Source organism: Meles meles, chromosome 19 (assembly GCF_922984935.1).
Source record: "Meles meles chromosome 19, mMelMel3.1 paternal haplotype, whole genome shotgun sequence".
Taxonomy (NCBI): Eukaryota; Metazoa; Chordata; class Mammalia; order Carnivora; family Mustelidae; genus Meles; species Meles meles.
This window is the reverse complement of record NC_060084.1, coordinates 52336859-52363033: the sequence shown is the minus strand read 5'-3', so window position 1 is coordinate 52363033 and position 26175 is coordinate 52336859. Positions and strand designations below refer to the sequence as shown.

At 52.7% G+C, this 26175-nt stretch overlaps 1 protein-coding gene across 2 annotated transcripts in view; it reads right to left on the bottom strand.

The window, feature by feature from the left end:
* Nucleotides 1–26175, bottom strand: part of MYH14 (myosin heavy chain 14) — a 97534-nt gene that overhangs the window by 55177 nt on the left and 16182 nt on the right. For both annotated transcript variants that reach the window (XM_045988200.1, XM_045988201.1), the window contains exons 2-11: nucleotides 25185–25595; nucleotides 20925–21081; nucleotides 17560–17587; nucleotides 17330–17432; nucleotides 16631–16651; nucleotides 15560–15652; nucleotides 15047–15110; nucleotides 12606–12704; nucleotides 11482–11622; nucleotides 693–788 (exon numbers count right to left, since the gene is read on the bottom strand). In XM_045988200.1, the coding sequence (XP_045844156.1) occupies nucleotides 693–788; nucleotides 11482–11622; nucleotides 12606–12704; nucleotides 15047–15110; nucleotides 15560–15652; nucleotides 16631–16651; nucleotides 17330–17432; nucleotides 17560–17587; nucleotides 20925–21081; nucleotides 25185–25595 (1213 nt within the window). The remainder of the gene's footprint in view (nucleotides 1–692; nucleotides 789–11481; nucleotides 11623–12605; nucleotides 12705–15046; nucleotides 15111–15559; nucleotides 15653–16630; nucleotides 16652–17329; nucleotides 17433–17559; nucleotides 17588–20924; nucleotides 21082–25184; nucleotides 25596–26175) is intronic.

Genomic DNA, 26175 nt, shown 5'->3' with positions numbered 1-26175 from the left:
GGCCCCTTTCTCATATCTTCTGTGGTCGTACAGCTTTGGAAAATGAGCCCCTAGGATTTTATGGACGCAAAGCTCTTGCTGTCTTGAGGGGAAAAGGGGCGAAGCATGATTCCATTTCTCTGACAATTATTTCTACACGGATATGGACAGAGAACAAAGCCCAGAGAGAAATATCCCAAAATGTTGCACTACTTACCTCTCAGGGGTATGACTGTGGGTCATTTCCCTGCTTTTATACTTTTCTGATTTGCTAGATTCCCCCCTACCCATCCAGCTGGTATTATTTTCTGGCCATAAAGAAGCAGAGCTATTTCCATTGAATAAAAAAGGAGTATCAACTATAGTTCTGCTTTTGAAAAGCAAAAAAAGTATATATATATATATATATATATATGGCGAGCACAGAGGCCAGGAAGTTATAAGGCTAACGCTAATGGAGGTTTTCCCAGAGGGGCCGGGATAACGGGGGATCTTTGGTACACTGGTGTTGTTCACACCTCCGGCAGGGAGGACACCTTTTAGAATCAGGACAAGAGTGAGAGATGACATTTTGGTAAAGGATCAGCACAGCCTGGAGGCGTGCCCAGCTGGGGAGCGGGGAGTGGGGGGGCGACTCTCTGTCCGGTGGGGGGAAGGGCAAACACTGGGTCGTGTGGGTGGGCTGCGGGCCGGGTGGGGGGGGGGGGGAATACCTGTGTTGTCAGGCATGGAGGCTTGGTCGTTGTTCCGTTCTTTCTTCAGGACGATGTTGCCAAACTGGAGAACGGCCGAAACAATCCGCAGCATGGCTATGGGGCAGAGAGAGAGAGAGAGAGAGCAATCTCGTGGAGGCTCCAGACTCTGATGTGTGGTCCTAACTAGCCCCTTAGAAATCTAGCTTAAAAACCCTACATCAGGGGCACCTGGGTGATTAGAAGTTGGACTCTTGATTTCAGCTCAGGTCATGATCTTGGGGTCCGTGGGATCGAGCCCCACGTTGGGCTCCACCCTCAGCACGGAGTTCACTTGAGAACCTCTCTCTCTCTCTCTCTCTGCCCCCACCCCCACTTGCGTGCACGCATGTGCTCTCTCTCTCTCAAATAAATAAAATCTTTTTTTTCATTGTCCCAACTTTTTAAATAAAATCTTAAAACAACAACAACAACTCTATGTCAAATTACACCACCACCCCTCAGCTTAAAATCCATCTGCGACACTGGGCAGGTCTTAAAACATAAGAACAGATACATGAATTCTGTAGTTTGTATTCAAGGCTTGTTTTAGCACCATTTGGTGTCTGCTCATGTCCGTTTCATAAAGCAACGCATAGGAGATTTAAAAGGACGTGTGGAAGTGAACGAAGAAAGTCTTGGGCAATGTGGAAAGATCTTCCTTTTTTAAGATTTTATTTTTAAGTTATCTCTCTACCCAACGTGGGGCTCAAACTCACAACCCCAAGATCAAGGGTTGCATGCTCTAGCAACCGAGCCAACCAGGTGTCCTAAACAGGAAAAGATTTCTAAAATAGCAAGTGGAAAATGCAAGGTGCAGAATGGTACAGACAGCATACCACTGTCTATGTTTTAAAAAGGCAAAAATACACAGTCAAGTCTCCTTATTTGCCAAGTTACATTCTTTGTAGTGACCGTGAACACGAATTTGTGGATGGGATATACGGGGCTTTGTTCCTGCGAGCCTCTGGTCACATTTTCCTCAGCTGATCACTACATCACCTTGTTTCATGCATGCTTCCGTTCAAAGACACCTTATCTACTATACAACATTGCTTCCGAAACGTTGAACTCACCGCCAACAGCTGTCTAACTCATGCCTGAAGGATTTACACCTTTTCTCTGTGAGACACACTACAGCCTTCCTGCACTTGGGAATGCTAGCCAGCATTGAGCACTAAGCGTGGGGGGCATTTTAGACGGTGAAGCCATCAATAAGAAAAGCACGAAAAACGTGAAAAACGTGGCACTCAGTAGCAGGCGAAAAGGAGACAAGGACACTGGGTTATGGTATGAGCGGAGACGGGAAGGCAGAACACCAATATGCTGAAACTCAGCTGCGTATGTGCTGGACCGCTCCAACTTTCCACCCCTGTGTGAGTGACACGATGATCGTAAAAGCACCACGGGTGCTGCTTTGGGGGGTTACGTATAAATTTAGCAAGTAGGCGAAGTCGCAAATACAGAAACCGCAGAAGAGGGCGGACTGCGCTTGTTCGTGAATGGATAGTGGTGCCCCCTAGAGTACATCTCAGGAACTCCCAGGGTGGGTTGGCGTAACAAGGGAGGCCAGGGGACAGTTTCTGGGGTGTTTCTGGATATCACAGGGCCCGCAGGTTGGGACCCAGATGAAGAGCCCCCCCCCCCCCGCACCACAAAGAATTGGCCACACCCTGTGTGACCCTCAAATATCCCACTGGACATCCGTGTCCGTGAAATAATGGCCTGTAATTACCTGAGTTGAATCCCAACTGTTTTATGTATAAACTCAAATGTTTTGTGTTTGGTTGTAATGCACAGTGGATTCTGGGGGACGTCTGTCTGGCTCAGTCAGTGAAGCCTCCCACTCTTGGTTTTGGCTCAGATCATGAGCTCAGGGTCATGAGACTGAGCCCCACGTTGGGCTCCACACTCAGCGCGGAGTCTGCCTGTGATTCTCTGCCCCCTCTCCCCCGCCCATATCTCTCTCTCTCTCCCTCAAATAAGTAAAGAAATAAAATCTCTTAAAAAAAATTACACAGCGGCTTTTCCAGGAAGGTAGCCACTGTGAAATCTGAGGAAACACTGCTTGGTTCAGAGTTTTACCAAGACTTGGACATCACCTCAGAACTCCCTCACCTCTGACAGGGAAGCGGCTCATGGCAGGTGAGTAGCCTGTGTAACAGGCCTGCCTCAGGCTGGGTCTCTACCTGTGGCTCTTGTGGTGACACTACAGATCGACGCCAGCGCCCAGCCACCCCACTAAGGACGCGCTCCGGAACAGGTTCAAATGGAGACTGACTTATTCTCACTCACTCCATGCCAGCTCCTGTTCCAAACACTTAACAAATACACTCGTTTAAACTTCCTAACAACCAAGGGAGGCAGATTCTATGGTAACATTTTACAGGTCTGGAACAGAGTAAAACCCCTTCACAAATGGGGAAATCAAGGCACATTCTGGGAGCCATTCTTGCCCGAGATCATCCAGCTCATCAGCAGCAGAGCAGAGGGGCAAATCCAGGGTCTGAATCCTTTAATTTTTTTTTCAGATTTTATTTATTTATATGACAGACAGAGATCACAAGTAGGCAGAGAGGCAGGCAGAGAAAGAAAGGGGGAAGCAGGCTCCCCGCCAAGCAGAGAGCCCGATGCGGGGCTCGATCCCAGAACCCTGAGATCATGACCTGAGCAGAAGGCAGAGGCTTAACCCACTGAGCTACCCAGGCGCCCCTTGGGGACTGAATCCTTAACGGTGGTGCCTCTCTTTCCTCCCTCTTCCAGCATGAAATTCGAATAATGAGTACAGAAAAGCATGCAAATCACACCGGTCTGGCTCTGGTTTTTACAAAGTGAATGCACCTGTGGAGCCAGCCCCTCAGAAGCCCCCTTCCCTGGGACACCTGGGTGGCTCAGTCGGTTAAGCGTCTGTCTTTGGCTTGGGGCATGATATCAGGGTCCTGGGATCCAGACCCCCAGCGGCCTCCTTGCTCAGTGGTGAGACTGCTTCTCCCTCTGCCTCTGCCTGCCACTCCCCCTGCTTGTGCTCTCTCTCTGGCAAATAAATAAAACCTAAATAATATTAATAAAAGTAGCTCCCTCCTGGCCACTCACTGAACATGGACAAATTTCACAACCACTGGGTCAAGTAGAAGAAGACAGACACGAAAGCACACATGCTGAATTTGTAACAAAATTCAGGAACAAGTGACAGAATTCAACGCTGTTAGACGCCAGAATAATGATCACACTGCGGGTGAGGGGGGGCAGTTCTTATGATGGGAAGGGGCACGAGGGGGCTCCTAGATGCTGGTTATGAACAGGGCGTTCACTTGCAGAAAGCCCCTAACTGGACATTTAGGCTCCAGGCACATTTTTTGGTGTCTTCGCTCTTACACTGTCTACTTAGAGGAAGGGGGTGGAGGAGGGGGAGGGAGGAGCACCCTCCTGGGAGTTTCCTGCCAAAAATGCGTAACCCGAATCCTAACCGCAAGGAAACACGCCCAAGTTGAGACAAAACAACTGGTCTGTAGTCATCAAAAATGTCAAGGTCGGGGCGCCTGGGTGGCTCAGTGGATTAAGCCGCTGCCTTCGGCTCGGGTCATGATCTCAGGGTCCTGGGATCGAGCCCCGCATCGGGCTCTCTGCTCCGCGGGGAGCCTGCTTCCTCCTCCTTCTCTCTGCCTGCCTCTCTGCCTACTTGTGATCTCTCTCTCTGTCAAATAAATAAATAAAATCTTTAAAAAAAAAAATGTCAAGGTCACCAACGATAAGGAAAGAATAGTTCCAGGCAGATGGAGAGCACAGTGTGCTAGGTACGTGTGCTCCCAGCGGGGGGAAATGTGTGTGCATGCGTACGCGTGCGTTTGCGTGTGTATGTGTGCGTGAGCCTGTGTATGTGTCACAATACCTTTTTCGCTCTAAAGGACATTGTTAGGAAAACTGGCAAAAATCCTGTAAAAAACACTTTTGCATGATAAGGGACATTACTGGGACAATATGGTCTATGAATGGGGATGCTAACAGTGCCCGTGCTCTTAGCTCCCAAAGACGGTACCGTCCTGTGGCTGCATAAGAAAATGTTCTTTACAAATATGCAGACAGGGGGCGCTCAGATGGCTCAGTTGGTTGAGCTTCGGACTCGATTTTCGCAAAGGTCTCTATCTCAGTGTTGTGGGTTCGAGCCCCGAGTCGGCGCTGGGGATGGAGCCTCCTTACAATGTATGGACAGACTCTGCAGGGTGGTAGGGGGGACAATCCACCCCCCACCCCCCACCCCAGAGGTCCACATTCCGGATTCCCCACCAGGAAATGTTACCTACCACATCTGGACTTCACAGATGTGACTGGGAATGCTGAGAGGGGAAATGAACTCTGGATTACCCAGTTGGGCTCTAGCTACAGGGTCCTCATAAAAGGGAAGCAGAGGGAGAACGCCACGTGAGCAGAGGTTAGAGGGATGCACTTTGAAGTCAGAGAAGGCAAGAAAACGGATTCTCCCCTTGAGCCTCCAGAGGAAACCAACCCTGCCCGTGAAGACTGGTTTTGGACTCCTGGCCTCCAGCATTATAAGAGAATCAGCGGCTGTTGATTTAAACCACTGCGTTTGTGGTTGTTTGTGACCGGTCAGAGGAAGCTAATACAAAGGGTAAAGGGGAGTCTCATTGTGCAGAAGTTTCCCGCATGGAAGTTCCCCAGTACACCTGTGCCTTTGTCCCTGCCTCCGCTCCTTTCTCCCGCCTTGCGGGACCATCACCCGCCCTTGGCCTAGAGTCTGCTGGGGTGTGGCTGCATGCTTGTCCACACCCCTGTTCTCAAACTGCTCAGAATAAGGAATTAGAAAGACAGACGAGAAGCAAATGTGGCAAGACGTTAGCACCCGGGGAATCTTAGAGAAGAGCGCAGCAAGGTTTCGTACCCTTTTTGCAACTTTTCCGTAAATCTGAAAGTATTCCCAATAAAAAGTTTTTTGAACAAAGCCCCAAAACAGAAGGAAGATCACTGGCCTTATGGCTTCAAGATGCCTTGCTCTGAAGGACACATGGGAAACTGTGGACAGAGGTAGCCCGGGCCTGGGAGCTGATTACACAGTACTGATTATATTCTTTCAGAGTTTCATACCTGTTGAAATGTCAGATCTTGCGCAGGAAAAAAAAAAAAGGCTGTTAAGAAAGGACTTGGTGTCTAGAATTAGTGCAATTGTACATTCGCAACAAATGGCCGCACTGTGCACTTGACAATGGTGAATTTTACGGTACATGGATTCTCTCTCAAAGGACAAAAAAAAAAAAAAAGGCAGATGGTGGCTACACTTGGAATAAGCACTGATGAACAGAATTGTTGAATCCATATGTTGTATACCTGAAACTAACATGACTTTCAATAATAATTAAAAAGAAGTAAAAAAAAAAAAGCCTGAAAAAACAGGTTTTGGTATAATTTGCAGGGCATGGCTGGGTATGCAACAAATATTAATTTTTCTCCATTCCCACTGAAATCATAACTCCCTGTGGAAAGTATCTGTTCCTTACTCATCTGCTGCCCGTGTGCTCTGCATACAGTAGGCGCTCTATAAATGTTTACATGAATGAACTTGAGCTTGCCTGTTCCCAGGGAAGAGTTCCTTCCCTGGTTCCTTACCAGGGTCTTGGGAACCCTGACCCTCCCAGCCCCTCCGGCCCCAGGGTATCCTCGCTTATCCAACCAGCCACCCCAGCTGCCCCCCATCAGCTTCTCCAACACTGTTCTTGCCACCAGGCCTTTGCCTTGGCAGTTCCCTCCGCCTAGGTGCTGCCAGCATCATCTAGGGCTGGTTAGCTCCTGCCAGACCCATCAGTGCTCAGGCAAGGGCCGCCTCCTCCAGGGGGCCCTCCCCAGGCCATGCTGGAATGTTATGACACACGGTCCCTGCTCCATGCACCTTCCATCGCTCACTCTCCCACCAGTTCAGCTTTAATCCATGTGTGTGATTCGATGCTTCTGGGTCTGAGCATTCCACAGGTCAAGGGTTGGTTCTGTGTTGGTCACTGTGAATTCCACCCAGCGCCTGCAGAGGTCTGGCCCAGAAATCCCACCACCAGTTGAATGACTTAATATATTCATGAATAAAGGGCGATGAGTTAATTAATGGGGGGATACATACATTACTGGATGTGGGAGTTTGCTGTGTGCCCTTGGACAAGCTGGGTGACCTCCTGGGCCTCAGTTTCCCTGACTGTGCAGTGAGAGGGGCTGGGCTCAGAGATCTCTGGTCCTGCCCATCTGGGGTCAGGAGGAAAGAGTGGATGGGAGCAGCCCAGAGCCCTGGCAGTTCTGGGGGTTCCATAGAGGACAGCAGGGCACCTCGAAGAAGATAAATAAAGACATCTCCTTATGGGCCCACAGCGGCATCATCACCTAACGAACCGAAAGATCATTCATCCCTTAACCTCCGCTCAGACACAGTCCAGACTCAAGTCCCCCCAGTGGCCTCTGAAACAGCCTCTGACAGTTGGCTTAGGACCTTGCATCGGCGTCAAGCACCCAGACGAACCTGACATCTGAGAAGTCGGCAGTTAGCTCCTGCAGTGACTTCACACCAGCTGACTGCAAGCAAGTCCAGGCCTGCGGAGGCAGGGGCGTGGGGCTGGTGAGGCCGAGTGTGCTCCCTGGGGTGAGCACCCGCCTCCCCAGGTACCAGGCTCCCTGCTCAGCCTCTCAGAGTGGCATTCCCAGCACCGGCACCAGTGAAGGCGGGAAGTGGGGAGGAGGGTGGAGGTCCTGCTTGAACGGGTCCCCAGTGCTCTCCACGCTAGCCTTCCCACTGGCGACCACCTTTCCAGAGACGGTCCAGAAAGCTTCCCAGGGGCGCCCACCTGCCTCTCTAAAGATGGATCATGGGCTGGCTTTAGAGTCAGACCTGGGTTCCATTGGCTCCTTGTCAACTGGGGTGAGTCGTAGGGCGGACACCCCACCTCCCTGGACCTCTGTCTCCTTTTTTGCCAAAAAGAGTCTATGAAAAGGTGACCACAGGACACGTGGGTGGCTCAGTCAAACATCCGGCTCTTGGTTTTGCTCAGGTCATGACTTCAGGGTTGTGAGATCAAGCCCCGCGTCGGGCTCTCCACTCAGCGTGGAGTCTGCTTGTCCCTCTCTTTCTCTTCCTCCCCCTGCTTGCTCTCTAGCTCTCTCTCTCTCCCCGCCAAATAAATGATAAACAAAACCTTAAAAAAAAAAAAAAAGGTGACCGGCTGGCTCCACTCCTTGTAAGTGAAACACCGAATAAAACCGTGTGACCCCATCCACCTACAACACCAGCAAAAGCCAGAGAGCTGACAGCAGTGGTTGGGGGCTTGCGTGGAGGGAAAAGCACGCCAGGGACAGGGCGCATGGCAATGGAGACTAGCGCCACCTTCTGGACGGTGATGAAGTGGCTTCTCTACAATTTAAAAAACCCTTGGAGCCCTGGGGGTAGGAGATGGGGGTTTCCGAGGCAAAACCCAAGAAGCCACAGGTGGGTGCTGATTATAGGACCTGGTGCCTATAACAAAAAGCTAAAAATCAAAACTATTTAGCAATAATCGGAACGAAACACTGACCCTGATTAATCCCCACCCCCCACCGCCGGGATAAACCTGAAACCATCTTGGGGAGTAAAAGCAGCCAGCCACAAGGGCCGTCGTATTGTATGATCCCATTTACATGAAAGGTCCAGGATGGACAAACCCACAGGGACAGGAAGCCGAGGAGCAGTTGCCAGAGACTGGCGGTGGAAACCAGCAGTTGACGGATGCCAAAAGGGTGCAAGATATCCTCTTGGGCCACTGAAAAGGTTCTAGACTCACCTTGGCAGGGGGGTGGGGAGAATGGGTGCCTGACTCCATGAACAGACAGAAAGCCCCTGCCTTGTACGCTGTCACCAGGTGAGAGTATGTGAATTCGAGCTCAATACCTCTGTCACACTTCCGTTAAAGCTGGATTAAAATCAAAAGGGACACCTCCTCCTTTGACCCAGCATTTTGCTTCTAAGAATGGATCTCATGGACACATGAGAACAGAGAGCTCCTTCAAAGGATATTCCTGGCACCTCTTTTGGGAGGGGGGTTCATTTTAATGGCAATGGGTGCAAACACCCTAAAGGTCTCTCTGCAAGGGACAAGAGGCTGGTTAAAAGAATCATAGGCCATTTAAACAATGAAATTTTATGCAGCCCCCCCAACACATTCTGAAACCTACATACAAAACCAGAATTATCGCTAAAATATACTGTCTGCTGACAAAAGCAGGGCACAAAGTATGCTAGCCCAAGGGTGATGAGCTGAGCTCTTAACCACAACACTACTCGGCCCTTCCCCCATGTGTCGCGCGCTTTTCAACTGATCATTGCTCTATCTGGGATGGTCCTGGGAGGAAGGTCAGGGAGATGAGGTTCACTTAAAGCAACAACCACGGGGGACTTTTTTTTAAAGCAGGCTCCTCGCCCGGTGTGGAGCCCACCTTGGGGCTTGAACTCACAACCCTGAGATCACGACCTGCGCTGAAATCAAGAGTCGGACACTTTACAGACTGAGCCACCCAGGCGCCCCTATGTGGGGAACTTCTAAATTCAGCAGAGAAATATCTTACCATTTTTATTACTGGTATGGCTGAACATCCACCCTGGGACTACAGAATGCCTCGTTCTATAGGAAAATAATATGGAGACACCTGGGTAGCTCAGTCAGTTAAGCATCTGCCTTCAGCTCAGGTCCTGGGATGGAGCCTCAGGTCGGGCTCCATGCTCAATGGGGAGTCTGCTGCTCCCTCTCCCTCTACCATTCCCCCTGCTTGTGTTCTCTCTCTCTGACAAAGAAGGAAGGAAGTTAAGAGAAAGAAAGGAAGGAAGGAAAGGAAAGAAGGGAGGGAGGGAGGAAAAATAATGTGTGTCCTTTCTTAGATGCAGAAAATATTTCTGGAAGGATGTGCGGGGAGCCAGGGGAAAGCAGGGCTCGGGGCCCTGCAGGAGACCCAGTTGCCACACTATGACCTTTGGCACATCCAGATTATGTCACCACACACATATGTCACTTCCAAAGTTTTGTTTCAGAATTGCAAAAATCGGCTATGCAGTGGGGCAGCCACGGGAAGGGTCACTTGAGGTAACCTGTGTCAGGAGGCCAGGCCCCCACAGTGGCCGCCATCTGGATTTGTTCGCCAGCTGCCCCGGGAGGAGAGCAGAGACTCCCAGGCGGAGGAAGTTTTGCAACCGCGGTTGGGCAATCTAGCAGGGGAGGCCTGGGACCCTGTGTCAATACGCCTGAGAAGGCTGGCCTGTTTGCAGCCCGGGGAGACAGCCAAGCTGGCGCTCGCTCGACTTCCAGCCCTCCCCGTTGGCCCTGGAGCCAACAATAGCTCCCAGAGCTTCCCGCAGTGCCAGAGATGGGAGGAGAAAGAAACCTGCCATGCCAGCTCAGCCCGAGACATCAGGGTCTTTCTCCATGGGACTCCAAGTTCATCCAAACAGTGAAAGAGTCAGGCGCTTGCAAAAAGACGGGGTCCACCTACACGTACTTAGCATGGGTCAAATCATACCCTCTCCGCCCCAGAACAGGTGTGATGACATCCTAACCCTCAAGCCTTGTCAGAATGTGGCCTCCTTTGGGTCTTGGGTCATTGCAGATGGAATTCTTTAAGTCAAGACGAGATCACAGTGGAGTAGGGGGGTGCTTTAGGGGACAGACAGATTCTCCCAGGACCAAGCAACCCTGCCAACACCCAGAGCCTGGCATTCTGGCCTCCAGAACTGGGAGACGATCCATCTCTGCTGCTGAAGGCACCTGGCCTGGGGTGCTCTGTCACAGTAGCAGAGCAAACAAATACAGGACTTCCACTAACCTGCTGTCAAAACACGCGATCTGGTGAAAACCGGTGGGGAGCAAAGCATCACCACGTGGGTAATGGGCCACAGTCAGGGTCTTCCCTACACCTCTGCTTCAGCCTCCTCTGGCCCTCCAACGCATCCTCCATACAGCTCAGAGAGGCCTCTGCCCTGCTGCCAGCTCTCCCATGGCTCCCAGGTGCCCCCAGGACAAAGTCCTCAGGGTAGAAGTGGATTCATCAAACCATGCCATGACTTTTCTGCCCCAGGGCCTTTGCACAGGCAATCCTCCTCACTTAGAAGGCTCTTCTAGCTCTCTCTGAAAATTAGTAAGGGAAACCTCATAAAAGCAGACTTGGGAGGCTAGAAGGAGAGGCTGGACGGGGGGAATCACACTACTCAATGTCAAGTACAGACGCCAACAGAGGAATCCTCAACAGGAAAGAATCCTCACTGACAGGCCCCAACAGGGAAAGATGTACATCGCAACTCCTACAAGAAATTGGCTGCCCCAGCTGCTCAGCCAGAGAAACCGTCAACACCCTCCACTCTTGGATTTCTCCAAAGGACTTTCGTTCAAAACAACCTCCTCCGACCTCCTTCTCTTCTCCATAAGATAAAATTCCTGTCCCTTGCCGGATTCCTATCCTACCTTGCGTGTCCCAAATTAAAATTCTCTGTTATTCCCAATAAATCCATTTTCCTGGTAAAATAACCCACTGTTTTACTTTGGGGGTAATGCCCTCTAGCACCGATGCTCACCCTCTCAGCTCCTCAAGCCTTGGCTCAGAGGTCACCGTCTCTGTGTCCCCTTCCCCATCCCCTCCTTAAAGCTGTACCTCCTCTCTCCTCCTATCCCTGTACCTTTTTCCCAAATGAGGAATGCACATCCACGTTCCCCGCCTGCCCCCATGCTGCCCCAGCCCCACCATTCGTGGGGGCTCAGGGCTCACTCACAGGTGATTTCATCCGGGGTGAATCCCAGGACCTTCAGGGACTCCAGCGTCTCGTGGAAGAGCTCCCGCTCCTGGCCAGGAGAGGATGACGGCCCGTTGGTCAGGAAGCGGTAGTTGGAGCAAGGCTCCAGGAGGAGGTCAGCTGCGGGGAGGGGGGGTAATGAGTGGAGGCCAAGGTCAAGGGTGAGCTGTGGAGTCAGACTCACATCCTGATGGCCACCCGCGGGGCAAGCGTTCACTTTCCCCACTGGGGACCTCGGTCTCTTCCTCTGTTAAATGAGTGAAGATTCTCTCCTCAAGGTTTGATGGGAAGGGCCGGGCGTGGTGGGGGTGCTTAGCCCTCATCGGACCCTTTCGTCCTTCCACAGAGATTGTCAAGTCCTGGAACTGCCCAGAGCAAGCAGGAGCAGAGGAGCAGCGGGGCCGCGGACGCCTCAGCTCGCAAAAGTCATGGGACAGCAGAGCTGGCGGCAGAAGGCCTGTGGGTCCTGCAGCCTTGTGGGGGAGAAGGGGGAGGCAGCCAAGGCTATGCGGGAAGGGGCCTGGCGACAGCAGGGGTCCGCCCGGAAAGGAGAGCCCTGGACTTTCTTCAGCCAGAAGGCAGGAAGAGCAATGAGGAGACAGGAGGAAGCTCAGGCAGGAGGCAGAGGAAAGGGCACGGTGAGGCAGCAGGTGCAGCGAAGCCACACAAACCAGGGCCGCCAGGACCGCCAGGACCGTGAGGCAGCAGGCGCTGCGGCAGGAGCTGGCGTCATGGCGTCACAGGTTCGGAGGAAGCCCTGCGGTTTCAGAAGAGAAGGGGTGTGCGCAGCAGCCAGGGAGCCACATGGCCGGGGTGGGCGAGATCCCGGAGGAAGCTGGGAACAGAGAGCCACAGGGTCGGTCAGCAGCGTAGGGGCGGGGGCAGCTGGCGCTGGGGGCAGGTCCTGAGGACGTCAAGGTCATAGCGCGACAGAAACCTGGGGCAGTGGGCTCCAGGGGGAGGCACCAGAACCCACCGCCCAGCAGAAGCCTGACCTAAAGCAGGTGCTTGCAAATCCTACTGACTGCTTCCCAGTTCCTCCTCCTAAGGCCCAGGGATGCCAGAGGCCCACCCCCGCCCTCCCTGCGAGCCCCAGTACTGACCTTTGAGCTGCTCCCCCGCGCCTCCCAGCAGCTGGTAGAAGATGTGGAAGCTGCACTCGTCCTTGGCCTGGCGGATGGCCCGCGACTTCTCCAGCAGGTCTGGGTGGCCGGGAGTCAAGCTTTCGTAGGTGAGGAGCGGCGAGGGGAGCCCACCCAGTCCCCTTGGCCTGTGCTGCCCCCACCACCCTATGAAGCTGTGGAGTTGTTCACAGCTCAGGCCTCGGGCATGTCACTTGAGCACACGTGCCTCAGTTTCCTTTGATGAACCCCGTGAACGAGCTGCCGTGCGGGTAAATGCGTCACTATGTGTCAAATACCCAGAGCCCTGCCTGCCTGGTAGCCAACCCTGACAAGAAAATCTCTGGCCATTGTTACTATGCCGGCCTCAGTTTCCCTATACAGACAGTGGGGCTATCGACTCCTCCCTTCCAGAAAAGTCACATGGCATGTTTATACTCTAAGAATAGGCGAGCCACCTTAAAGTAGAATAAAACACTGGCTAACTTGCTAGCCCCTCCATGGCCCCCGCTCATGGACCACACAGCGTCCATTCGGCATAGCAGTTGGAATGCGGGACCTACCTCGGGGAGTCAGGCCCAAGATCTGGGTCAAGCACCATTGACCGACAGCCCTGGGACGTTAACCTGCTCAGGCAAGGTGGGGAGGACCTGGGGGTGTTCCCCACAGACAGGGTGGGGTGGAGGGAAGCACGCACACCAAGCCTCGGTTTCTTCTTCTGTTAAATGGGCTGACAAGGGGTGCAGGGACAAGGAACTGAGCACACAGGGAGAGCTCGCAGGACAGCACTAGGCGCAGAGCAAACCCTCAGGAAACAGGAGACGCCCATTTCCTTATTTGCTAAGGTCTCTTACCCCACTACATCTGCTTCCCAGCCTTCCCCCAGACCGCAGAAGACTGAGGTTCTCAGACACCTCTGGGAAGGGGCACGCGGTTTACTGTTAATGCAGCTGATTAGGAATTACCAACCGAGAATATTAACAGCAATAAGGACATTGCTAATTTGGTCCCATCGTGAACTCCTAATGACGGCAGCTCATTCTGGAGTGCTTGATACGTGGCGGGCGCCGGGAGAAGAATTTGACCCCCATTGCCCCCCAGTCCTCCGAGAGCAGGTTCTGTGAGCCTCCCTCTTCCGCAGAGAGGGAAACAGAGGCACAGAGAGATCAAGGAATGTGCCGAAGGTCCCTTGGCCTCCAAGTGGCATAGATAGAATTCAAACCCGGATCAGTGTGATTTCTTGGCCCGCTCTCTTAAATTCTGAACTCCTGGAGCTCCCATGCTTTATCTTTTAAATTCCTACTGAGCTGAGGGGTGCCTGGGGGGCTCACTCGATTAAGTACTTGCCTTAGGCTCAGGTTGTGATTCCAGGGTCCTGGGATCAAGCCCCACATCGGGCTCCTTGCTCAGCAGGGAGCCTGCTTCTCCCTCTCCGTCTGCCCCCTCCCCACTTGTGTGCTCACATACGTGCTCGCTCTCTCTTTCTCTCTCTGTCAAACACAATCTTTTTTTTTTTTTAAAGATTTTATTTATTTATTTGACAGAGAGAGATCACAAGTAGGCAGAGAGGCAGGCAGAGAGAGAGGAGGAAGCAGGCTCCCCACGGAGCAGAGAGCCTGATGCGGGGCTCGATCCCAGGACCCTGAGATCATGACCTGAGCCAAAGGCAGCGGCTTAATCCACTGAGCCACCCAGGCGCCCCTCTGTCAAACACAATCTTAAAAAATAAATCCCTACTGAGCTTGCACGTTGTCCGCACAGAGCAGGGTTGACGCCACAGGTCTGGGCGGGCACTCCTGGGAAGCTGGATTTCGGGAGGGTTCCCAGCACTCCCTGACTCCCAGAAGCAATGCCTAAGCTATTGGTGCAAACAATGTGGTTTCTGCTGAACCCCTGCTTTCCCTTGGGGAGTCTGGAATTTTGGTACGTGATAGGCCGAGGGCGCTGAGGCCACCGACCCCCACAAAGAACTCTGGGGCACTGATGGAGTCTCTGACAAGCGTCCCTGGTGGACAACACCTCACACGTGTTGTCACGTCTTGTGGCCCATCCTGTGTGACTCCATGGGGAGGGGACTCTGGAAGCTGGCCCTGGTCTCCCCCACACTTGGCCCCACATGCCTGTTCCCTCTGCTGCCGTGCTGTGTGTCCCCTCTCTGCGGTAAGCCACAGCCACTCCACCGCCCCACCGCAAGGCCACAGCAGTACTGCCCTCCCTCCTCCACCGGGGGGAGGGGGTGCTGCATCTATGCCTACCCAAGGTTCCTTTCCCTTCCACAGAGGGGGAAACTGAGGCATGGTTTCTGAACACCAGGGAACCAGGCTCCCCGTGTGTGTGAACACCTGTTTCCTGGAAACAGTGAGATCCCAAGGGCCACCCTCCTCGGACACCAGATCCCCCCTGCCAGTGATATGTGAGGATACAGGTCTCGATGTTGGCACCCACGATGTACCCGGCCACGTCGAAGTTGATGCGGATGAATTTGCCCTGGGAAGGAAGGGGTCAGGAGTTAGCAGAGAATCCTCTTCCCCACTGGGGACCTGAAGAGCCCCCCTAACCCACACTCATCCCTCCCAGAGTATCTCAACTTTCTCCCTCCATCTGAACCCCACCCCAATTGTGAGGTCCCAGCCGTGGAGAATCCAAGGTCTGGGACCCCTTGACTGCCTTCCTCAGGACCCAGACCCTCAGCCCCTCCTCCCTCAGGGCCAGGAGTCTAGGCCCCCAGCCCCTCCTCCCTCAGAGCCGGGAGTCCAGACTCCCAGTCCCTTCCTCCCTCAGACTCAGCAGTCCAGGCACCCCCTGCTCCCTCAGACCCAGCAGTCCAGACCCCCAGCCCCTCCTCCCTCAGTCAGCCCCCACTTCTTGCCTCCCCTTAACCACCCCCAAAGCTCCCGGCTCCCAGCAGCCAGCCTCTGCTCTCCCCCAGCACTCACGAAGCGGGAGGAGTTGTCATTCTTCACGGTCTTGGCATTGCCAAAGGCCTCCAGGATGGGGTTGGCCTGGAGAAGCTGCCGCTCCAGCTCACCCTGCGGGGCGCGGGAGATAGCCTGTCAGTGACGACCAGGCTGGGGTGGGGGTCTGTGCCATGACCGGCTGGGCGTGTGGGCGTGAGCGGCCTCCATGCCTCTGCAGGTGGGCCTGCTCTCCCACACCCAGGTCTTGCCTTCAGTTTACTGTGAAGGGAGCAAGAAAACCTCTCCAGGATTCACCGTGGAGTGGGAAAACAAAACACAACAAAATCCCGTGGCAGAGCAATACCTACAACGTGACCCCATGAGTGAAAAGTACCTCGAGAAAAAAAACACTACAAAACATGACTCCCACGTCTCCAGGTATAGATGTGTGTTCGTAAGCATTTAGAGAAAGGTCTACGAGGATACACACCAAATGGTCCACAGCAGACACCACTCCAGGGGAGGACGGAGAGGACAAAAAAGGGATTTCACTTTATCTTTTTCTGTTGTTGTTAAAAAACACGGACTCATGGATTACTTGCAGAATTAATTAAGAAAAAAAAAATCTATACCATCCATATAACACGCTTCAAACTGCCTGGCACATAGCAGGCATTCAAGAGATGGTAGCCTCCTTCCCCCAGTAGGGGGCTCCAAGAGAGGGACCCCACTCTAAACTTCCCTCCAGGCACCTCAGTGTCAGAGTCAGGAGCACAGTAGGTGCTCAGGAAACACCAATCCCCCTCCCTTCCTAGCGAGGTTCTCAAGGGCATCAACTGAAGTTTTTGCACTAAATGGTAACACGGGCCCCGGGATGTGTCTGCGTAGGGCTGCTGGAAACCACAGCAGGGAGTGCCGCATGCACGCATGAGGGTGGCATTAAATGGCAGTATGGGGCCTGGCACGCACACAGTAGGGCCACATAAGCTGCGGCGCGGCTCCCTGGTGGCTACCGGGGTCCTGGGGCCTGCCTGCTGGGAAGACTGTCGGTTGGGCTGACCCAGGTGGCATAAGGGGTGGCGTGATTCAAGGTGATCCCCTGCTACTCACATAAGACAAGGTGCTGGCAGCCTGAGGAAGTCACGGGACACGAGACACGGACCGGGACATAGACCAGGACGCAGCACATGGAACATGGACAGACACACAGGTGAACCAGAGGTCTTGGGTGGTGGGGAAGGAGGGGAGACACGAGGGGCTGGGGAAATCAGGCTTGTAGGGCAGGGTGGCCTGGGGGAGCCACATCGCCTGGGTTTGAATCCTCTCTAGCCCTTCCTGGGTGTGTGACCTCTGACAGCCGACTTACGCCAGCCGGACCTTAAGTTTCTCATCTTTAACACGGGAGAGCGACACCCGTGCACTGGCTAAGTGTTAAGTTCATATAAGCAGAGAGATGGGTCCTACAGATGCTCTCTGGTGAAGGCAACTGGGAATCATAGGTCCTTATATCGGGCCTGGCACACAGTAGGTGCGCAGGACTGTAGGCACCTCCCATGTACCTGGTTTCGTTCGGAGGCCTAGTGGAGCCAAAAACTGGCCCGCGATTTTCCGTTTCCATCCTGCCTCCACTCCCAGCACTGTCTCAGGCACATAGTAGGTGTGCAGGCAGCATGGGCAGCCAAAAAGAAGGCTCGCAGTTGTGGCCGTCCATAAGGGAGGCAGGGGGTTATGGGGAAAAGCAGGGCCTCAGATGGGGGCGGGCACTGCCGGTGGCAGGGACCAGAGCGTGTCCCAGGACAGGGCACTTACCGGTACTCCAGGCTCCTTCCTGCCCTTTGGGGATGATGCCACGTGGGCGAGATACTGGATGACCTTCTTGGTGTTTTCTGTCTTCCCAGCCCCAGATTCCCCGCTGTGGGAGGGCACAAGTGGGAGAGGGAAAGGGTTGACAATGATGCCAGGTAAGACCTGCCATTCCAAGCACAGCTACACCCAGCCAGGACCCCACCTCCTCCAGGAAGTCCTTCAGGATTACTCACGTGCAGAGAATGGACTGATCTTCACGATCTGTAAAGGACAGAGGTCGACATGTCACGTGGAGGGTTGCTGCTCTAGGGGGACCCTGACCTCTTACCCCACCCTTTTCAAGGCTTAAGGAAAAGTCTCCCCCCACCCTGCAGAAAGGTTTTTGTTTTTAAGATTTTATCTATTTGAGAGAGAGCATGAGTAGAGGGGGCAGGACAGAGGGAGAAGCGGAAGCAGACTCCCCACTCAGCAGGGAGCCTAATGTGGGGCTCAATCCCAGGACACTGAGATCACGACCTGAGCCGAAGGCAGACATTTAACTCACTGAGCCACCCAGGCGCCCCTCCGCCCAAAAGGGTTCTGATGAGTGACACTCCTGGATTCTAACACCCACCCCAACCCAGCTTCTTGCTTGCTGTGTGACCCTGCAAAGTAGCTCTCCCTCTCTCAGCCTGTTTCCTCACCTGTAAAACAGAGAGAAAAACTCCAACTGAACAGAATGTAAATCATTCAGCAAACTTCAGTGTGTGAACCCCTCCTGGGGGGCCCCTTCCGCCGGGTGTGTGGGATGCCAAGACAGGACAGCAAGGTCCTGGCCCCAAGGCTCAGACATTGACATGAACAGGCCACAACATGGTAGTGCTGGTGCCTGGTGACCCGTCGGTGGCCCGTTGGTGGCCCTCTGCCCAGCAGAGAGCACAGCGTGCTTCCCACCATTCACCTCCCCCAGCACTCGCCCTCATCTGACATGACTGATTACCTACTAAGTGCCAGGCACCTACAACGGTGAACTGGCAAAGTCCCTGCTTCTGCTTGAACTGGGGGACAAAAAGCACATAAAGTAAAACTGAAGATGATTTGATGGTTGGCAGTGTCTGTAGACATTTTTGGTTTGGTTCCTGCAACCGGAAAGTCCTATGAGTGTCTACTGAGTAGAGTTCAGGGATACCACTGAGCACCCTACAATGCACGGGATGCCCTATATAATCCTCCAGCCCCAAATGCCAACAGAGCCAGGATTAAGCCCTAGTGTAACATTGTAAGAAGACTGAGGAGGGGGAGGGCCAGGAAGGCTTCCCGGAAGGGGTGATGTTTCAGCTCAGGCCTAAAGGATGAGGGTAGAGAAAGAGCATTCCAGGCAGAGGACACAGCCAGTGCAAAGGGCCTGTGGTGAGACCAAGTTGGAACTGTCTGAGAGACAGAAAGGAAGTCAGAGAGGCTGGGGGACAAGGCAGAGCTGGAGATTGTGCAGATGGATTTGGAGGCCATGATTAAAAGATCTGGATGATTTGGGGTGCACCTAGGGGGCTCAGTCGGTTAAGTGTCCGATTCTTGATTTCGGCTCAGGTCACGAATTCAGGGATGTAAAATCGAGCCCCACATCGGGCTCCATGCTCAGCAGGAAGTCTGCTTGAGATTCTCTCTCTCCCTCTGCCCTTCTCTCCTCCCTCCTCAAATAAATAAATACATCTTTAAAAAAAAATCAGGATAGTTTTTAAATGGGGCAGGAGGTCTCTAGCAGGTGGTTTTAAGCCAAAGGGAGAGACGCATTCAGCCTGGTTTGGGAGCCATACGGACGTGGGTTCAAGGCCCAGCCTCCCCTCTGTCTTGCTGTGTGACCTTGGACCAGTCTCTGAGATGCTCCATGCCTCAGTTTCCCCATCTCAAAAACAGGGCTCAAACAGCCGTTACCTCACAGGGCTATAGTCAGAACTCCAAGAGAAAGTCCAACAAAGTTTTTATATACTAGTTAGTACATAACACTGTTTTGTGGCCCATTTTCTACCGGGGCCTGAACCCTGGGGTCCGGGATCTCGCTCTCACATCTTTGACTCTCTCACACCCAGCACAAAGTGGCACACACAGTAGGAGCTCAAATTGTAGTTGGTTGAAAAATCGCATTCTGTTCAGCTGAGGCTTATTGTCTCCATTTTACAGATGAGGAAAGAAACTCAGAGAGGTACAGCTGCTCTGCAAGGGTCACACAGCAAGCAAGGGGCTGAGTTGGGGTGGGGTATTAGAACCAGGTGAGTCACACAGCAAAACCCACAACACCCAGCCCAGGGTGAGGATGGGACACGCAGTGTGACCCACATACAGGGAGGCAGAGGTCGGGAACCGTGGGTTCAAGATCCACCTCAGCCACCCACCCACCAGTGGGACTGCAGGCAGTAATGGTGCTGCTCGGTGCCTCAGTTTCCCCAACTGGAAACCAGGGATAATGAGCACACCTCCTCTCTGGGGTTGCTCATCATGAGTTTAAATGTGTCAATCCATGAACAGTGCTTGGCACAGAGCAGCCACTCACCCCTGCTTTACTGTTTATTTATTTATTTATTCCTAAGGTATAATAACGCATGTATATTAATGGCTAAAAATCATAAAAATAAGGAGATACCAAATCAGATTATACAACCAAAGGAAAGAAGTGTCACCAGTGATCAAATATAAATTTATACCGTGAATTCAAAATTGCGGCCTATAAACGTGTTCTACTGCATAATGCAGGTATAACAGTATACTGGATACTACACCAGTGGTTCTCAAACTTGGTGCCAGCATCTGGATCCCCAGAGGGAGCCCAGGGATCTTGTGAAACTCCCAGAGTTTCTCTGACTTCACGGGTCTGGAGCGGGGCCCCAGTTTGCATTTCTGCCAAGTTCCTAGCTGACGCCGATGCTCGCCACACTCCGAGAACCCAGGCACTGAGCATTATAAACGTGTCATTATGACCCACAGTAGAACTACAGCATAGGACATGTGATACAACCATATAAATATATTGCTGCAAAAACCAACCATAAATGAAAAACAAAACAAAAATAAAACAAACAAAAATATATTGACACATACCATCATATGTCATATGAGAGTAAGACATAAGTTTTTAAATATTTATTCTGCATTTAATTATAAACCAAATGTTAAAATAGATATGTAATAATTTATAATGATGACATTATATATAGCACCTGTTGAGTTATGTTGTTTTGCCAGGACGCCCTCATACAACCTGCTCAGCTGTCCCCTGTGACCCACACTGCCCACCATCTAAGGGGCTGACTTTGATTCCGCGACAATGTGGATCACGTCAACCACCTAAAGTGTTGAACGAATGAACACTAAGAATCACTGTCTCAAGAGAAAATTTTTCAGAAGGCTGGCCTCAGCTGGCTTCTGGATGATATTGTGGAGAGAAGGGGTAAACAAGGAAACAAATAAGAAGGGGCCTGTCTGGTAGGACCCAGAACTCGTCCACTCAGCCCTTCCTCCTGCCCCATGAAAAAGCCTGAGAGTCTGAAATTCTTGGTCTGTTGTCTTATCTTAACCCCCAGAATAGCCCCCACCTTGAGGAGACGTGTCCCAGCCCCACACTCACCCTGAAGCATGCTGCGGTAGGCTCCCTCGGTCACTGCATACACGTGGGGTGGCACTTCGTGGCGCTTCTTGCCCCGGTACATCTCCACAATGGCCTCCGTATAGATGGGAAGCTGCTTGTATGGATTGATGACCACGCAGAAAAGGCCAGAGTACGTCTGCAGTGGGCAAGAAAGGAGAGGGCCTCAGGTGCCTGTCTGAGGCCCAGAGGGCAACATGGGACTGCCGTGTACAGCTGGGCAGGTTGCACACTGCATAAGGATGCGGTTCATATCATGACAATGTAGATTTGACCATTTGTGAAAAAGACATTCAGGCTGAGGGTGGAAGAGAATCTTTCCCTATTGCACAAAGGTGCTATAAGGATAAAGATTCACCCTGAGAGAGAACGCAGACTTTGCAGCCAGCCAGCCTTGGGTCCCAGCCCCCTACCACCTGGATGCACACACACATAAAATGACCACGTGCATGCTCATCTGCTGCCTCACTCTCTCTCAAAGGGCAGAAGTCTGGCAATGACCCCCATGCACATTCTTACAACGGATTCCTACGATACTTGCAGTGAACAGATTCAGAATTCTGTCCAAAGCATTATCAAATAAAGAACACAAGGTGAGGACTGTTTGCTCTGAAAGAGGAGGAATAGTTATATTTGTTTGAATATGCATAAATCACCCTCAGAAAATACGACGATTCCTGAAACGTGACAGGAGCAAGTCTGTGGTTTCTACCGAGACTCAGGAGCCCCGCTTACACGCTCATAGAAGGAAACACTAACGTTCGGGATCAAGGTGCCTGAAAAGAAAGATGCAATTTGTCTTGCATCCAAGTTCATGGACTCCCTGAATTCGTGCTGACACCTGATGGGCCCGGGGTTCAGCTCACACAGAGACCCTCGAGCCACGGAGAGTCAGTGAGGATTGCTAGAGAGCTAGCTGGTCACCCTACTAAACCAGCCCGGAGAGCTCACAGGCTAAGCTAGCTGGCATTGGCTAGCCAAGAGCCAGAGAGGTAGGTGCCTAGTGGCCTCTCTAGTTAATGATTAAACTACTTAGCTGCTCGGCCAGTCAGCCGGCCAGCTCCTTAGTGGGTTAGTAGTGGAAGCTTGCGCTTCTCAAACCGAGCAGGGTGTGGCCACCGAGGGCTGTCCGCTCCCAGGTGCCAACCTGTTAACGGCGGGAGGGTGGGTGACCAGCCGGGAGCCGAACAACCGGTTTGCTGGGTGTCTGCCCTCCCTGCCTTAAAGAGCTGCTCCTGGGAGCTCCGGGCTGGCAGAGGGCGGGGCAGCCGGGCCACATTCCCCAGGAGGGTATCTCATGCCTGCTGGCGCCCCGGCCCCCACTCCTGGCTGGCGGAGGAACCCACTCCCCACGCCACCCTCCCACCTCAGCCCCCTCCTGCCAGCCACACCTTGTTGCCAGGACGACACCCCCCCCACACACACAGGGCAACCTGAGCTGGCTGCCAAGGCCGGGGAGCAAAGAGCGGAGGCTGGTGCATGCCGTGAGGGCTGGGGACACCTGAGTCAAGGGGGCAGAGCTGGGGACACCCACGTGGAAGGGTCTAGAGTAGCTGCCCAGCCCTCGGGGCTCTGAAGCCGTCCAGCCCAGTGACTCTCTCCACAGTCTCGGTTTCCTTCCCACCTCATTGCAGAGGCTGTGGGGATTAAGGGAGATAATGAATAAAAACCAGCCAGCCCAAGGCGTGGCCCATAAAAGGCACTCCAAGTGTGGATCCCGAGACTCTCCTGGTACCCATCCCCTGGGAGCTAAGCGCTCACTCAGACTTTGAAGCTGTGTGATCCTGGGTTTCCGTCTGTGTATGGGATTTGCCCTCCCTGAGCCTCAGTCACCAGCCCTGGAAAATGGGCTTTTAACCCTGACCACCTAGAAAGATTCTGAGTATGGTGTATGCTCAAACAGATGGGTTCCCTTCTTGCCCAAAGCATCCGGGCAAAGGGACCGAGACCCTCAGGGACTCCAGGACAAATAGGGAATTAGTGGCAGAAACTGGGTTTCCGGAGGTCTAGACACCATACACACCGGGCAAACGCTGCCTTCCCCATCATCCGCCAGCCAGTCAAACAAATACCTACAAAGCCTGGGCCTAAGACAAGCAGGGTGTAGCTTGATCACGCCTCTAACACCTTCTGGCTGATGGCTGCAGCAGGCATCCTGAGCTTTCTGGAACTCACTTTCTCATCAAACGGGGAAAGGAACAGCACTTCCACATAGGGTGGCTGGGAACCAACCACAGGCTGGTCTTGCATGTACACAGCATGACAAGGGCCCTGGAGGACCACGCATGCTTAATACGTTAGCATTAACTACTGCGGGACCAATGGCTTCTCCTCTCCCAGGTCGGGGAATGGGTGCTAATTCCGAACTCACAGTCGTGTGTGGAGGCAGGGGTCAGCAAGATCACATCAGAAAGTCTAGAACAGCACCCGACAGAGAAACCAGGCACTCACTAGGTGCTAATGGTTATTCTTCAGGCCCAATTAGCTTCCTGTCTAGTCTTCTGGAATCTTCCATCTCGCTTCCATTTGTGAAATCCAGGGGAATGGCTTGGGCTGAGTGAGGCCTCTTCCCCAGGGTTTGCAAAAGTGAGCGAGGACTCAGCGGGGGCCCGTGCAGCCTGGAGAAGGTTCCCAGCCCCATTCAGGGCTAGACAGCCCTCAGTTCCAACCCCGCAACTGCCACCTCAAGCCGGGGGACCCTGAGCCAGCCACTAGCCCTCCAGCCATGGTCTCCTCCTTCCCAAACGGCAGTCAGACCTCATAAAAATATTCTGAGCTTGTGATTTGCGACCCTTAATAGGACAGATATTGGGGCCACTCTGTTTATTTTTATATTTTGATATATCTCATCACTGAGTTAAATGTTCTTTTATTACTCCCACTAGTTTCAACATTTTTTTTCTCCCCCTAAATATAAAACCAGCACCTTTCCTTTGAGGGTGTTAGCTAGGTATTTAAAGACTTTTCTTGGTGGGGGGGTGGTCAATGCAAGGCGGGAAGACCCCAACCCTCTAAGCTGCTGTTTGGAGTGCGATTCTGAGGCCAGCGGCCTGGGTTCAAATCCCGCCCCGACTCTTTCCTGTCTGGGTGACCTGGGATCCAAGTCACTTGACATTCCTGAACATCAGGTGACAACAGCAGTCCCCGGCCCAGAGGTGCGCTGATAATCCACACGTAGTACTTAGAACAGCACTTGGCGCATGGTAAGGGCTCAATAAATATTTGCTAGCCACCATTATTATTATTTTTCATTATTATTGTCGACATTCTTTGTCAATCTCTTTAATCCTGTTTGCTCTAATAACGCTCTGGCTGCCCATTAGAACCACCCTGGAAGCTTATTAAAAATGCCATTGTCCATGCCACAGCCCCGGAAAGCCTGATTTAACCTGGGGAGGGTGGGGATCAGGTGCTAAGACTTTTTTTAAAAAAATTCCCCAGGTGATTCTAAGTGCAGAGACAGGCTTACGAACCACAGCCACGGCCCCTCCCTACTCCACCTGTTCTCTGTAGAGCTTAATAATGTGAGCGATACTCGAGGCTCAACAGACAGGCGACCACCAGAGTCAATCTCACTATCGTCAATCCCGTCTTTACCTTGAGAGGTGCCACAGCAGAGGGATGGCACCTGCTGCTGGACCACCCAGGTCCGCCACGTCCCCCTGAGTGACCTTGGTTGCGGCACTTGACCTTTCTGGGCCTCTGTGTTTGTTCCGTCTAAAACTGGGACAAAATGCTTTATAATTGGGAGAGTGTATTGAGACAAGGCATTTAAGAGTGCCTAGTGCCTGCTTCATAAATGTCAGTGTTTATTGTTAGGAAATCTCTCCAGGCCTCAGTTTCCTTTTCGATGAAATGGAGCTAATAACAGGCTCTGCTTTGTGTACAGTGAGAGGAAGTGAATTAATATATGGAAGGGAATTTAGGAGAGGGCCTGGTGTGCAGTCCACCCTCGGTGGTTGTCATTAATTAGTAAGACAGACCCACATCCCTTTTTCAAAACGCTTTGATGTGCTCTATTTGAGAATTTGGAATTTTTCACACTTTAGGAAAATAATAAGGTGGCGTCTGAGGCCGCTCTGGCAACCCAATAATTTATAATTTGGCCACTACGTGTGGGAATAGTCGCACAGCATGGGATCCCAAGCAGAAAGGGCCTGAGGCTTCTCACGCTGGGGCTGACACCCAGCTCCCCCCCCCCCCCCCCCCGGGGCCATGCCCTTCCAGCGGGCAGCCACTCACATAGATGAGGCCCGAGTAGTACCGCTCGCGGAGATTGTGCAGGACGGAGGCCTCGTTGAGGCAGGTGAGGTCGGCCATGTCCTCGGCCTTGCTGAACTTGGGTGGGTTCATGCGCTGGATCTGGTCCCGTGGCAGCCGCAGCCTCCTCCCGCTCTCGGCCAGTTCCACCTCGGCCTCCACCTCGCCCTCATGCCGCAGCGCTGCCGCCTCGAACCCGTGCAGCTCCGAGGGTACCCACACCAGGCGCCGCGCCGTCCACTCCACCTGCGGTGAGGTGCTGGCGCCCCCGGGAGAGCCACCCGCTCCCGGGACACTGGGTGCGAACAGATACGGCTGGGCGGCCTCTGGCACCGGGCTGGGCCTGAGGGGCGCCTTCCGCCCAGGGACCGACAAGGTCACTGCCGCCATGGTCTGCAGGGGAGAGAAGGGTGGAGGTAAGGTGGGGCTCCGTCCCCAGCCCAGGTCACACCCCACCCCCTACCCCGGGCAGTCCCCACCGCCTTTCTTCACCAGATGTCTTATCACACATCTGCAAAATGGGTCCACAGATCTCCTTTACCAATTCCATTCATTCATTCAATAATTATCTAATAAGCCATTGGCCATACAGCCAGGAAGAAGCGAGCAACAGATCCCTGCCTACATAAGGCGTTTGCATTCTAGCCCAGTGCTGTCCAGTTCCAGAGCCACTGTCCCATACAGCTACTGGGCAGTTGAAATGGAGAATCCAAACTGAGACAGGGGTTCTAAGTACAAGATACACAGCAGATTTCAAAGACTTGGTACAACAAAAAAACTCATTAGTATTTTTTATATTTGGTGATTGATACATTGCAATGATAGTTATTTTGAATACACTGCGTTAAATAAAATATATCATTAACATTAACAACCCTTGTCCCTTTTGAGTTTTTTCCATTTTTAATGTGGCAACTACAACATTTTAAATTACACAGTTGGCTTGCATTCTATTCCTACTAGATAGTGATGC